Source organism: Pongo pygmaeus, chromosome 9, assembly GCF_028885625.2.
Source record: "Pongo pygmaeus isolate AG05252 chromosome 9, NHGRI_mPonPyg2-v2.0_pri, whole genome shotgun sequence".
NCBI classification, from domain to species: domain Eukaryota; kingdom Metazoa; phylum Chordata; class Mammalia; order Primates; family Hominidae; genus Pongo; species Pongo pygmaeus.
In genome coordinates, this window is record NC_072382.2 from 21421970 (window position 1) to 21437056 (window position 15087).

Here is a 15087-nt window from a genome sequence, read left to right on the forward strand (position 1 = left end):
TTTGGTTTTCTGTTCCTGTGTTAGTTTGCTGAGAATGATGGCTTCCAGCTTCATCTATGTCCCTGCAAAGGTCTTGAACTCATTCTTTTTGTGTTTTTTGAGATGGAGTTTCGCTCTTGTTGCCCAGGCTGGAGTGCAATGGCACAGTCTCAGCTCACTGCAACCTCCGCCTCCCAGGTTCAAGTGATTCTCCTGCCTCAGCCTTCCTGAGTAGCTGAGATTACAGGCATGAGCCACCGTGCCCAGCATGAACGTATTCTTTTTTAATGGCTGCATAGTATTCCATGGTGTATATTTGCCACATTTTCTTTATCCAGTCTATCATTGATGGGCATTTGGGTTGGTTTAAAGTCTTTGCTATTGTAAACAGTGCTGCAATAAACATATGTGTGCATGTGTCTTTATAGTAGAATGATTTATAATCCTTTGGGTATATACACAGCAATGGGATTGCTGGGTCAAATGGTATTTCTGGTTCTAGATCCTTGAGGAATCACCACACTATTTTCTACAGTGGTTGAACTAATTTACATTCCCACTAAGAGTGTAAAAGCATTCCTATTTCTCCACAGCCTCGCCAGCATCTGTTGTTTCCTGACTTTTTAATAATCGCCATGCTAACTGGCATGAGATGGTATCTCATGTGGTTTTGATTTGCGTTTCTCTAATGACCAGTGATGATGAGCGTTTTACATATGTTTGTTGGCCACATAAATGTCTTCTTTTGAGAAGTGTCTGTTCACATCCTTTGCTCACTTTTTGATGGGGAATAACACAATTTTAAAATGATCAAATGACTTGAGTAGATATTTCTCCAAAGAAGATATGCAAAATGCCAACAGGCACAGGAAAAGATGCTAGAAATTGTTAGTCATTAGGGAAACAAAAATCAAAACCACAATAAGTAGCCCTTTACATCCACTAGGGTGGCCATAATAATAAAATAATACAAATAATAAAAAAAAGACAATAACAAGGTTGGCCAGGACATGGAGGAATTGCAGCTTTCATAAATTGCTGGTGGGAATGTAAAATGACGAAGCTGTTTTGGAAGCAGTCTGGCAGTTCCTCAAAGGAGTAAACACAGAGTTACCATATGACCTAATAATTCTGCTGCTATGTATAAGCCTCAGAGAAATTAAAGCAAATGTCCACCTAAAAATTTGAATGCAGATGTTCATAACAGCATTCTTCATAATAGCCAAAAGGTATAAACAACCCAAATGTCCATCAACTGATCAACAGATAAATGAAATGTGGTATGTCCATACAATGGAAGGTTATTCATTCATAAAAAGGAATTAACTACTGATAACATGCTACAACATGGATGAACTTTGAAAATATTACATTAGGCTGAGCGCAGTGGCTCGCGCCTGTAATCCCAGCACTTTGGGAGGCTGAGGCGGGTGGATCACGAGGTCAGGAGTTCGAGACCAGCCTGGCCAACATGGTGAAACCCCGTCTGTCCTAAAGATAGAAAAATTAGCCAGGTGTGGTAGCACGTGCCTGTAATCCCAGCTACTCGGGAGGCTGAGGCAGCTGAGGCAGGAGAATCGCTTGAACCTGGGAGGCAGAGATTGCAGTGAGCTGAGATTGCGGCATTGAACTCCAGCCTGGGCGACAGGGCAGGCTCCATCTCAAAAAAAAAAAAAGAAAATATTACATTAAGTAAGTGACACCAGTCACCAAAGACCATATTGTATGAATTCACTTATAAAATCCCAGATAGATAAATCTATAGAGGCAGAAGCTAGATTAGTGTTTGTGTAGGACCTAGGGGCCTATGGGAAATGCAAAGTGACTGCAAAAGATAGGAAGGTTTCTCGCTGGAGTGACTAAATTATCCTAAAATGGTTGTGGTAATGCTTATACAACTCTATGAATATAGTAAAGACCATTGACACTTCAAATGGATAAATGGTATGGTATGTGATTTATACCTTAATAAAGCTGTTTTAAAAAGCTATTAGAGGTAAAAAAAAAAAAGCTATTAGAGCTTATAAGTGAGTTAAACAAGGTTGCAGAATACAAGATGAATACACAAAAATCAATTGTATATATAGAAAAATCAATTTTATAAATGGAAATAAACAAGTGAAAATTGAGATTTTTTTAAAAAAAAATACCATTTATGGCCAGGCATGGTGGCTCATGTCTGTAATCCCAGCACTTTGGGAGGCCAAGGTGGGGGGATCACTTGAAGTCAGGAGTTCAAGACCAGCCTGGCCAACATGGTGAAACCTCCATCTCTACTAGAAATATAAAAATTAGCCGGGTGTGGTGGCGCGTGCCTGTTAATCCTAGCTACTCAGGAGGCTGAGGCAGGAGAATCACTTGAACCCAGGAGGTGGAGGTGTCAGTGAGCCGAGATTATACCACTATGCTCCAGCCTGAGCGACTCTGTGTCAAAAAAAAAAAAAAAAAAAGGACCATTTATGATATCAAGGAAAAGCTGAAATACAGAGGGGTAACTCTAACAAAATACATGCAAGATTTGTATGCTAAAAACTACCAAACATTGGCTGGGTGCGGTGGCTCAAGCCTGTAATCCCAGCACTTTGGGAGGCCGAGGCGGGCAGATCATGAAGTCAGGAGATTGAGACTATCCTGGTTAACATGGTGAAACCCCATCTCTACTGAAAATACAAAAAATTAGCCGGGTGTGGTGGCGGGTGCCTGTAGTCCCAGCTACTTGGGAGGCTGAGGCAGGGGAATCGCTTGAACCCAGGAAGCAGAGGTTGCAGTGAGCTGAGATCATGCCACTGTACTCCAGCCTGGGCAACAGAGCAAGACTCCATCTCAAAAACAAACAAACAAACAAACAAACAAACAAACAAAAAACTACCAAACATTGAAGAAACAAAGACGTAAATAAATCAAAAGATATGTGATGTTCATGGATCAAAAGACTTTAAATTGTTAAGATGTCAATTCTCCCTAAATTGTATTGTATTATAATAATACAATTGACTGTTTTTCCATAAGTTCTGTTAATTTTGCTTCATATATTTTGGGGTTCTGTTGCATGGTGGATATACATTTATAATTGTCATATCTCACCTCCATAAAGACCCTAACTACAATACAGTCAAAATGGCAGGGGATGTTAGGGCTTCAACATAGGAATCTGTTGGCAGAGAGCAGGGACGCAAGTCAGCCCATAGCACTGAATAATACTCCACTGTATGGATATCCTACACTTTATCCATTTGCCTATTTTTTTGTTTTTGTTTTTTTTTGAGACGGAGTCTCGCTCTATTGCCCAGGCTGGAGTGCAGTGGCACGATCTCAGCTCACTGCAAGCTCCGCCTCCCAAGTTCAAGTGATTCTCTCACCTCAGTCTCCCGAGTAGCTGGGATTACAGACGTCTGCCACCATGCCCAGGTAACTTTTGTATTTTTAGTAGAGATGGGGTTTCACCATATTGGCCAGGTTGGTCTCAAATTCCCTATCTCAGGTGATCTGCCTGCCTCAGCCTCCCAAAGTGCAGGGATTACAGGCATGAGCCACTGTGCCTGGCCCTGTTCGCCTTTTGAAGAACATCTTGGTTACTTACTTCCAGGTTTTGTCAGTTACGAATAAAGCTGCTATAAACACTTGTGTGCAAGTTTTCCTGTGGATATGTTTTCAACTCATTTGGGTAAATAACTGAATGCGATTGCTGAATTGTATGGTATGACTATACTTGGCTTCGGAAGAAGCTGCCAAACTGTCTTCCAAAGTGGCTGTACCACTTTGCATTGCCACTGGCGTGTATGAGAATTTCTGTTGCTCCACATCCTCAACAGCATTGGTTACTGTTGGTTTTTTGGATGTAGCCATTCAAATAGGTGTGTAGTGGTTATCTAATTGCTGTTTTAATTGACAATTCCCTAATGACATGTGATGTTGAGCATCTTTTCGTTTGCTTCTTTCCTATCTGTGTATCTTCTTTGGTGGAGTGTCTGTTCAGATGTTTTGCCCACTTTTAGTTTGTTTATTTTCTTAATAGTGAGTTTTAAGAGTTATTTGTATAGTTTGGATAACAGTCCTTTATCAGACATGTGTTTTGAAAATATTTTCTCCTAGTCTGTGGCTTGCTTTTTTTTTATTCTCATAACAGTCTCTTTTGCAGAGCAGAAATTTTTAATTTTTTTTTTTTTTTGAGATAAGGGTTCACTCTGTTACCCAGGTTGGTGTGCATTTGTCCAGTCAAGGCTCACTGCAGCCTCAACCTCCTGGGCTCGGGTGATCCTCCCACCTCAGCCTCTCTAGTACCTGGGACTCAGGTGCGTGCCACCACACCTGGCTAATTCTTGTATTTTTTTTTGTAGAGAGAGGGTTTTGCCATGTTGTCCAGGCTGGTCTCTAACTCCTAGGCTCAAGTGATGCTCTCGCCTTGGCCTTCCAAAGTGCTGGGATTATAGGCATGAGCCACAGTGCCCGGCTGAAGTTTTTAATTTTAATGAAGTCCAAATTATCAATTTCTTTCATAGATTATGCTTTTGGTGTTTTGATCTTAGTGGGCTGGATTATTGTCCACATTTGATTGTTGGAAAAGCAGGTCTGAAGTGAACTGCTCAGGGTCAGCCAGTTCCTGTGCAGAGGCCAAAGTTCATCCTCATTGAGGGTGTTCTTCACCACACGGGGAGCGGCAGGAGGGGCCCAGGTGTATGTGTGTGTTTGTGTGTATGCACACAGACACATTTTTGTGCATGAATGCAAATAGGTAGGGCATACACATTTGGTGTTGAGAAGCCAGCAGATTGTTGCATAAAAAGCAACGTGGTTGGCTGGGTGCGGTGGCTCATGCCTGCAATCCCAGCACTTTGGGAGGCCGAGGCAGGCGGATCACGAGGTCAAGAGATCAAGATCATCCTGGCCAACATAGTGAAACCCCGTCTCTACTAAAAATAGAAAAAAATTAGCTGGGCGTGGTGGCACGTGCCTATAGTCCCAGCTACTTGGAAGGCTGAGGCAGGAGAATTGCTTGAACCTGGGAGACGGAGGTTGCGGTGAGCCGAGATCGGGCCACTGCACTCCAGCCTGGGTGACAGAGTGAGACTCTGTCTAAAAAAAAAAAGCAACGTGGTTGAACAAAGAGATACAATTTCTTACCTCTTAGAATTAAAAAAGACATTGAAAGCTGTCATTTTTTTGTCAGAATGGGGAGCACCTGGAATCCTCACATACTGCGGGGTGGTGGTGAAATGGTAAAGTCACTTTGGAAAACAGCTTGGCAGTTTTTTTTTTTTTTTTTTCTGAGATGGAGTCTCACTCTGTTGCCCAGGCTGGAGTGCAGTGGTGCGATCTCAGCTCACTGCAAGCTCCGCCTCCCAGGTTCAAGTGATTCTCTTGCCTCAGCCTCCTGAGTAGCTGGGACTACAGGTGCCCGCCACCATGCCCGGCTAATTTTTGTGTTTTTAGTAGAGACGGGGTTTCACCGTGTTAGCCAGGATGGTCTCGATTTCCTGACCTCGTGATCTGCCTGCCTCGGCCTCCCAAAGTGCTGGGATTACAGGCATGAGCCACTGCGCCCAGCTGGCAGTTTTTTATATAGTGACACATTTTCCATATGACCCTGCATTCTCATTGTTTGGTATTTACTCAAGAGAAATGAAAAGTTAAGTTCACCTTAAAACCTATGCAAAAATCTTCATAGCAGTTTTATGCCTAATACCAAAAAATCAGAGAAAATCCAAACGTTGATCAACAGGTGAATGGATAAACACGCTATGTATGATATTTGCATACAGTGGAACACTACTTGATAAAATGGGTAGAATGCTACTCAGGGAAATGAAAGAACTGCTTGATTGTAACAACAAAATGTATGAATCTTGGCCGGGCGCGGTGGCTCACACTTGTAATCCCAGTACTTTGAAAGGCTGAAGTGGGCAGATCACTTGAGGACAGTTCTAGACCAGCCTGGCCAACGTGGTGAAAACCCAGTCTCTACAAAAAGTACAAAAATACCCAGGTGTGGTGGTGTGTACCTGTAGTCCCAGCTACTTGGGAGGCTGAGGCATGAGAATCGCTTGAACCGGGGAGGCAGAGGTTACAGTGAGCTGAGATTGTGCCACTGCACTCCAGCCTGGGTGACAGAGCAAGACTCTGTCTCAAAATAAATAAATAAATACAATGTATGATTCTCAAAGACATTTTACTGAGTGAAGGAAGATAGACACAAAGGAGTACATACTATATGAATCCATTTATATGAAATTCTAGAACAGACAAATATAAGCTCTTGTTATAGAGCACTGATCATTGGTTGACTGGTGATGGGGTGGATTGATTACAAAGAGGCACAAGAAAACTTCCTGGGGTGATGGAAATGTTTAATATCTTGTCATTGTCAGTATCAGTCAGGCCAGGTGTGGTGGCTTATGCCTGTAATCCCACCACTTTGGGAGGCTGAGGTAAGAAGATAGCTTGAAGCCAGGAGTTCAAGACCAGTGTGGGCAACATAGCGAGACCCTCTCTCTACAAGTTAAAAAAATGAGCCCAGCGTGGTGGCACAGGCCTGTAGTCCCAGATACTGGGAGGCTGAAGCAGGAGGATTGCTTGATGCCAGGAGTGCAAGGTTACAGTGAGCTATGATCACACCTGTGCACTCCAGCCTGGGCAACAGAGTGAAACTTTGTCTCTAAAACAAACAAAAGCAGTCAATCAATATCTTGATTATATGGTTGTTATAACACTACACTTACAAATCTTCGCATTTTATTGTATCTAGTTATGCTTCAGTAAAACTAACGCCAAAAAAAGTTGGTTGAAACAGTACTTCTGGCCCCTGTTTTATCAAGTATTATTAATTTTTATGTACAATGAGGATAGCTTCTAAAGTGCATTTTAGCTCTATATGCCAACCCCACCTTCAGACTTCTGGGCTTTTAATTGCTAAATAATTTCCCAGCAATTATGCATTCATCTGATGAAGTTATTACAAATTTTAAAGTTTTTCTGGGTTCCAAGTGAATCAACTGAAAGAAATTCTGTTGGAAATGAATGTTTACGGCCATTAGTTCCTGTCTTGATAAGGTCGTTGCACCCTGGGGAGATTTTGCAATTTTTGCATTCATTTTGAAAGCAATTTTGTCTTCTTTCTAGGTTGTTTCATTTAAAAAAATTCATTTTCAGTCATCCATGTCCACTTTACCTATTTGGCTATGTTTTCACAAATTCCATGAATATTTCTAGTCTCTTAGAGAGGAAGACAAGATTGACAGTTCACAGAAACATTGCCAAACAAACAGGGCAGGGGTAATGAACTGAAAATAGATTAGGACATGAAATTAAAAAAAAAAAGTCAAAGTCTGAAAGAGGACTACAAAACTGGAAAAATATTGTACACAATGGATAAAGAATGATTTTATAAAGTCCCCAAATTCTGTTACCAGCTTGCTACATGGGGCAAGTTTAACCTCTTTATGCCTCATTTCCAGGTCTGAAAGGTAGGGGCTAATGATGGAACTCCCTTATGGATTACTGTGAGGATTAAATGAAGTTGTTCACATCAAAGCCTCAAGCCCAGTACCAGGCGGGCCACTGCACTCCAGCCTGGGCGACAGAGTAAGACTGTCTCAAAAAATAAAATAAAATAAAATAAAATAAATGTTTGCTGCTATTATTATTATTACCTCCATAGTGCATAATAATTACTAATTACAATTAAAAAAAAACCCAGTGACTGGATATACTGTCAACCTTTTGGGTCATTTCACCTGGGTCATATTGGGGGTATGGCTGGCCGGCTGGTGGTTTAGAAGGTGATTTTGTTACTGGACTGGTATAAGGAAAAGGAAGGATAGTTGCAGGGTTAAGGAGGCTAAGAGGCTTAACTTTGAGGGAGCGTTAGATCTTGGAATCCCCAAGTTCTGAATTTATTCATTTAGTCACTTGACAAACATACCAATTCTTCGGCATCCGTGAATAAGTCAGGGATATGGGGAGGCGGCACCCAGGCTGGGGAGGGGTTAGCCTAAATGGCCTCTAAGCTCACATCCAGCCCTCAGGGAGGAGACCAAAAGGCTGAAAGTGGCTTGACAGATATTTGGGCAAAGTCAGGGCTGGGACCTACTACGTGCCCTCCCTCCCACTGCTGAGCAATTCTCCTAGCACCTGTGATCACAGGCCAGGGTAGGAAGTGCTTGGGTCCTAACAGGGGGTTAGTCACTTTCATCTGGGAAATAATGGCATGCAAGCCTGGCACTGACAGACTCAGGGCATTTGGACACCTATGGAAAAAGGGCTGTCTAGGTGGTGGGCGCGGTACAGGAGAAAAAGAGGTGGATCTGGGAAACATCAGACACTGTTTCTTGTATCATAGACTTTCCCTCCCAGTCCAGAAGGGCTTCCTGGAGGAGGAAGAATTTCAGGCTGACACTAGGACCTGGGTTTGATGAAACTGAGTATAGCAATTCTTTAGTATTATCAGGCAACATAAATCTCTACTCCCAGCTATCTGTCCTCTCCCCATGCATACTTATTGGCAGCTGGCACCTTTCGTGACTCACATGATAAAGATTTTTAGAAATGTAACTCAAGGTGGGAAGGACATAGACACTCTTGTAGTATTATTGGATATGAAAATTATGCAGGTGGGTGATTTCCCCTAGGAGACGATTCTGTGTGAGTTTTAGACATCTTGCCGGAAGCCAGCCCATGATAAGATCCCGTCTCCTTTCCCCCGTCCTTATGATCAAAAGTCCCTGCTTCCCCATATTTTTTCTCATTCTAAAGCAGAGTCAGAAAGAGCCAGAAATGACTGAGTCTCCAGGTGGGAGGCTGGAGGCAAGTGGAAGAGGGGCTTGGGGGAGAGGGAAAGGGAGGCAGAGAGGGGAGGGAAGTGTGGGCCTGAGGTAGAGTCCTTTCTTTTATTTTTGTAGACTTAGGTTATTCACTGTGAGAATCCTTTCTTTTTGCTTTGTTTTTTGAGAGAGATTCTTGCTCTGTCACCCAAGCTGGAGCCCAGTGGCGCAATCTCAGGCCACTGCAACTTACACCTCCTGGGTTCAAGCGATTTTCCTGCCTCAACCTCCTGAGTAGCTGGGACTACAAGTGCCTGCCACCATGCCTGGCTAATTTTTGTATTTTTAGTAGAGAGGGGGTTTTGCCATGTTGGCCAGGCTGGTCTCGAACTCCTGGCCTCAAGTGATCCACCTGCCTCGGCCTCTCAAAGTGCTGGGATTATAGGCCTGAGCCACTGTGCCCAGTGAGAATCCTTTTCTGACTGCATGGTTTGGCCCTGAGTGGACACTTGGAATTCAGGCTACAGGCCGGGAAAACATTACCATCCTTGCACCTGCTGGGTGGGCGCCCATTCTGTCCAACCAGGAAACAGGTCCCAGCACCCAGGTGCTAGGGATACAGCGAGGATAGCCTGGATGTCTCCTGCCCTCAGGACCACCTTGTCTGGTGGGAGACATGCATATGTAGAAACATGGGAACATGGCAGAAGAGGCAAGAATGGAGCTGGGAGCTTTGGACCTAGGGCAGGCATGGCTGAGCTAGGCCATTTCATTCTCTCCTCCTGAAGATTGGCCCCCTTCCTTCTGCTATTGTTCTGTGGAGTCCTTCTCTGGTGCTTGGAAGCCCAGCCAGCAGTAGCCTCAGTGACCCCAGGGACAGGCCCCCACAGCAGCAGAGGAGACAGAGAGGGACCGGGGTGTTGGTGGCAAGGCTGGTGTGGAGACAGGGAGATGAATGTCTTAGCTGGAGGAGGTGGAGAAGTCCAGGCTGCCCATTTTTCAGAGGGGAAAGCTGAGGCCCTCATAGAGCAAGGGATTGTCCAGGGAAAGGAACGTGAGTATCGAGGAAGAAAAACCTAGGGGGCAGGGGCCCAGAAGAGAAGGCAGATCCCTCTCCACCCCACCCCAGGCAGGAAGCCCATGCTCCAACCACTGCCTTTGGGCCAGGCACCTCTCCTTGTCCTCTGAAGGGGTGGGGAGGACGAGTGTGGCTTCTGGCCCACTGGACATGCTTGCAAGGCACATTTGCAGATTTGCTGCTGCAAGGGGAAGGGTGGGCTGGTGGGGAGGTGCCAGCCTGATGGGGCACCTGGAGGGTGGAGAGACCCCTAGGCTCCTGTTTACTCCCCCTCAAGTCTCAGAGGCAGCCCAGAGGCAGAAGGGGACTTGATGGACACTTGCACAAAGTCAGGGCTGGACAGGGCAATTCCACATGCAGTTCTCCTGGTTGGTGAATTCTTGAATTAGTGGAAGGGCAGGTTCACTCTCCAAAGTTGGACCATAAATTCTCCGAGGGGCAGGATCGCCTCACCCGGACACTGGCCCTTATACATCCCAGGGTTCCAGTAAATGTACGCCCCATCCAGTCGCTTTTCTAACTGCAACAAGAGCTAAGGAATATTTATTGGGCACTTACTCTGTTCTAGGCACTATCACAGCAGGGACTGCTTTTCATTCTGGCACCAATTCTGGGAAGTAGATGGTATTATCATCCCCATTTGACAGAGGTGGAAACTGAGGCCCAGAGAGGTGAAGTGCCTCGCATAGAGACTTGCTCAAGGTCACATGCAAATGGAATTAGGACAGGAATCCCAGTGGGTTCAGAGCCTGCCCTGAATGCCCCATTTTTCCTCCTTCCTAGGGCCCCTGGCACTCTTTCTGGGGCCAGGCTCAGACCAAGCTGAAGGAGCCATTCTGGAAGCAATTCTGGGCAGACGAAGGTCAAGAAGCCAGTTCACAGCGGTTGTGCTGACGAGTTTCTTGGCAATGTGGAAAGTCTGACGATCTTACAAATGTGTGAAACTGAGACTCAATTTTCCCTCATCCTACCTCCCCTTTCTACCCACCCTCCAATATGGATCTAAATATGGATCCTATACTGGGGGAGTAGCCCCCCTCTCCAGACTGCAAGAGAAGATGACGCTGGGGAGGAGGTAGGGCCAGCCAAATTGGGCAAGAGCAGCCTTGGATGATGCTGCCTCCAAAAAGGTCCCTGTGTAAGTATGAGGTGGGTGGCTGAAATTTCTGAAATCCGTATCTGAGATGACTGGGTGGAGTCATACATTTCCACCCTCCTGGGGTTAAGGATGCAGCAAGGAAGACCATTTAGGGTGAAGTCACCATTTATGGGAGTCTAAACTGTGACTTTGGCAAGGTGCAATATAAAAATGCTAATACGTGTTTATGCACTAAGCTGGAAATAATGCCAAGCCCCTCAGTTAAAAAAAAAAACTGTCAAGAATTGCAGTTTCCTCGAGTCGGAGGAACTAAGTGAGCTGTTAACTGAGGACTGTAAACCTGCCACATGGCGACATTGCTTTGGTTATTAAATAGAAATACCTGCTTTCTATATACATGCACTGTTGTTTACATGCTTCTGAATTTCTAATTTCTGCAGGAGATTCTGGTGACTAGTGTGCCATTTTCTCAATGTTCACAGTTATTATAACCTTAAATATTTTACCCATATCCTGTAACAATGTCATCCAAGTGTTCTTTAAGTGGTGGTGCTGAAAAACGCACCTGAAAATCGATAACATTGGAAAAGAAGTGAGATGTGATAAAACGTTATGAAGAAGGCCAAACCACCGGCAGGAAATGCTGCACTGTTAATTTAGCAGAGAGTGCGTTATGAAATATTAGCGATAATGCCAGGGAAATAAAAAGCAGCATTAAGGCAAAAATATGCCACAATTGGAGTAATTTATGCAACCCATCCTTTCTACTTTGCATTCATTACTCTGGCAAAATTAGTCAGGAATTATGCACGCTTTGAATTATGCAAGGTGTTCAGGACCACATGCTTTGCATAAAACGCGACTGCCCTGAGGTTCTCAGTGGGTGGAAGAATGAGTGACCGTATTCTAGGGTTATCTTTGGCCAGGCAGTTGTACCCTCCTGTCCTAGGTGGGGATGCAGTGACCTCATCTGTAAAATGGGACCGTTGGACTGGCTTGTCTGTCTTTCCCTATTAGACTATGTCGAGACCGACACCATTCTATTTCTGCCCCAAAGTTGTCTTTTTCTGGACGGATCCCACAGCTGATACCAAACTTGTCTTTATTAACTGTGAGGCTGGCCATTCAAACACCAGGTGCCAGAGAGGGTCTCTCACTCATCGGAATCCAGGTGGGATGAATCCTCGGAGGCAAGGTCCCTCCACCTTCACCCTAGAGTCACACAGAGACTTACCCTGGGGGCTGGTGACAGGTGGGTGGGAGAAGAAAAGGCCACTGGGGAGCAGGAGAAAGCCAGATGCCATGGGGACCCAGCGCCACTGGAGGGCAGCACCAGCACACGGCTGAGGCCGCCTCTCCGGAGCCCCGAGGGAGCTGGGTTCCGGGCGCCAGCGGTGCCTGGGTGAGCAGTTCACCCTCATGTCCCTGCTCTCACGAAGTTCCCATTCTCCTGGAGGAGACAAAATAAACGTGAACAAATGAACAAGTGTGCATTGTCAGTCAGCAAGTGTTGGTACAAACAAGATAGTGATGGGGGTGGGGACACCGTTAAATAGGGGCCAGGGAGGCCTAACCCGGGAGGGGACAGCTGAGATGCCACTTGAGTGGGGAAAACAGCCCGAGATCTGAAGGTGTTCATGGAGAGGGGAAGGGGTCCCTAGAGGAGTCGGGGAAGCCTGGGTCAAGGAAGACGAGAAAACTGAGGAACAGAGAAGCCAGGTAACTTACCCAGGGTCATAGAGCCGGTGATCTGGGGACAGCGCCTGACAACGCCCGAGAGCCTTCCACTGCTCTGGTTTCTCCGACCTTCCTCTCTAAATAGGACCGTGACGGTGACAGGTTCTGCCCCACTCCCCATTTCCGACCGCAGTCCCCATAAGGAAACAGGGCAGGGATCACTGGCTGTGAGCCCAGCAAGTCCCCTCCCGTGGCTTTCTCAGTTATTAAATAGAAGGGTGGGTCCCCCCATAACTCCGAAGCTCCCTTCTCTAAGCGTCCGCGGGCCGGGAACGCCTGAATTCCGGCTCCCGAGCACCTTCTTGTGGACAGTTTTGGAATCACACGCTCAGCGAGAAAGGGTCGTGGGAAAATGGTCTGTGCCAATTTCGGAGAGGCCAGTGGATTGGAAGGTATCGCCGAGGGTGGGTGCACGTGTGTGTGTGCGCGCGCGCACGTGCATGCGTGCATGCATCTGTGTGCCTGTGTGTGTTGGTCTGTGTGTGAATGTACCTCTGTGCGTATCTGTGTGTATGGTTGTGTGTGAGCACATACTGCCTGTGCCTGTGTGTGTGTGAGTGTGTGTGTGCACTAATGTTTGTTTATATGGGCACAGGCACACACATGTCCATGTCCATGTGTGTGTACCTGCATCTGTATTTTTTCATCTGGTGTGTGTGCTTGTTTTTGTGTGCCTGCATGCATGTGCCCATGTACGTGTGTGTTTTGGGAACTGGGACACAGAGGATGATATGAGAAGTCCCCAGTCTTTCTCACAAAGGCCTAACCACTCTCCCTGAAGCCAGCTTTCTCCCCTACTTGCTTCTGTCTGCACCATCACCTGAGTTCTCCCACCTGAACTTTTCACCAACATTTTTTGACGATTTTTCTGTTTTGTGTCCGTTGAGGCTCATTTGAATGTTACAGATCATAGCTCAAGATATGATTCTCAGGCCGAGCATGGTGGCTCATGCCTGTAATCCCAGCACTTTGGGAGGCTGAGGCAGGTGGATCACCTGAGGTCAAGAGTTCAAGACCAGCCTGGCTAACATGGTGAAACCCTGTTTCTACTAATAATAACAAATTAGCCAGGTGCGGTGGCGTGTGCCTGTAATCCCAGCTACTCGGGAGGCTGAGGCAGGAGAATTACTGGAACCTGGGAGGCAGAGGTTGCAGTGAGCCGAGATCCCTGGGTGACACAGCGAGACTCCGTCCAAAAAATAAGAAAGAAAGAAAGAAAAAAAGAAAGAAGTGATTCTCCTCTAGTCTACTTACCCAAATCATGAGTTTCACTTCTCAGGTGGGCTGATCACCCACTGTCCTGTTGAGACCTGGGGACTTGTACAAAGTCGTACCCTGGAGGGTTGAGCAGAAAGCCAGGCACATGGTAACTAAGACAATAGTGCGTTAGCAAAGCACTCCACACATCCCGTTCACATGTGTGTCTTATTTGACTCACAGGCTGATATTTCGTCCTTTTTTTTTTTTTTTTCCTTTTTGTGGAGAACAGGGTCTTGCTATATTGCCCAGGCAGGTCTCAAACTACTGGCTGATCTTTCAAGCCTAGGCAAGGTGAGGCTAATTATTCCCATTTTACAGATGAAGACACTGAGGCTTAGAGAGGGAAATAATGAAAATAGTACTGCAGGAACCATCTAACCAATATGAAACTCTCTCATCCAGTTTTCATAACATCATCAATCCCCTTCTTTAAAAGACAAGGAGATGGAGGCTTTAAAAATGTGAGGTGAGTGCTTAATGCCATATAGCCAATCAGTAGTTGAGGCAGTATTTGAACCTCGCTCCAGAGGCTAAAGCCCAAGTCCTCAACACAATGGCAGGCGTGAGGGCCCTGGGCACACACTGACTCAAGCTCTTTCAGCCACAGACTCTCTCTTTGCCATGCCTCTGGGGTCCTAAGAACATCCTCCTCTGAGCCCACAGGGAGGTCGTTCCCCATCCTGGGTGCCCCTGCTCCTCTCCCAGATGCGGGGCAGGTGAATCTTGTCACTTGTGCCACTCTCAGAGGCTGAGATGGGGGCTGAGCATTAATTATGCAATAACCTCGCTGTGGTGTGCCTAATTGTCTGATAACCACAATGGAATCTTACGGATTACACCAACATTATTGCAGGGAGCAGTTTAAGGCAGTTAACAGAGGCTGCACTCACTTTGTGATATCTTCCTCCTGTCTGCCTGCTGGCTGGGCTGTAAGTCCTTTGCTGGGGGCTGAGGGAGGCTTCCAGATGCAGGCGCAGGCAGGAGGTGAGTGACAGCACAAATGTCGCATCACCTTATCCCCCCAGGGCACCATCCTCCTGGCTGAGAAAAGTCTGCGTGGCAGGTGAAATTATCATTTCGTAAATGAGAATGTGGCATCAGAAGGCTGAGAGACTCTCCCAATTTCAGTCTTGCTCATTGCTACTGGTCCTTGCTAGCATCATCTGGTTTAGATACGC

At 45.9% G+C, this 15087-nt stretch overlaps 1 protein-coding gene across 1 annotated transcript; it reads right to left on the bottom strand.

Moving 5' to 3' along the window:
- Positions 1–11997: 11997 nt before the first annotated feature.
- Positions 11998–12927, bottom strand: LOC129008158 (uncharacterized). The gene is made up of 2 exons (XM_054440019.1): positions 12641–12927; positions 11998–12362 (listed from the first exon to the last, which is right to left on the bottom strand). The coding sequence occupies exons 1-2, from the start codon at positions 12768–12770 to the stop codon at positions 12070–12072; spliced, it is 423 nt and encodes a 140-aa protein (XP_054295994.1). The 5' UTR covers positions 12771–12927; the 3' UTR covers positions 11998–12069.
- Between the last annotated feature and the right edge of the window lie 2160 nt (positions 12928–15087).

Coding starts and splice junctions, on each gene's coding strand:
- LOC129008158 (XM_054440019.1), bottom strand. CDS start 12,770: ATGGGGAGTGGGGCAGAACCTGTCACCGTCACGGTCCTATTTAGAGAG. Junction 12,363..12,640: donor CACCGGCTCTATGACCCTGG/GTAAGTTACCTG, acceptor TGTCTCCTCCAG/GAGAATGGGAACTTCGTGAG.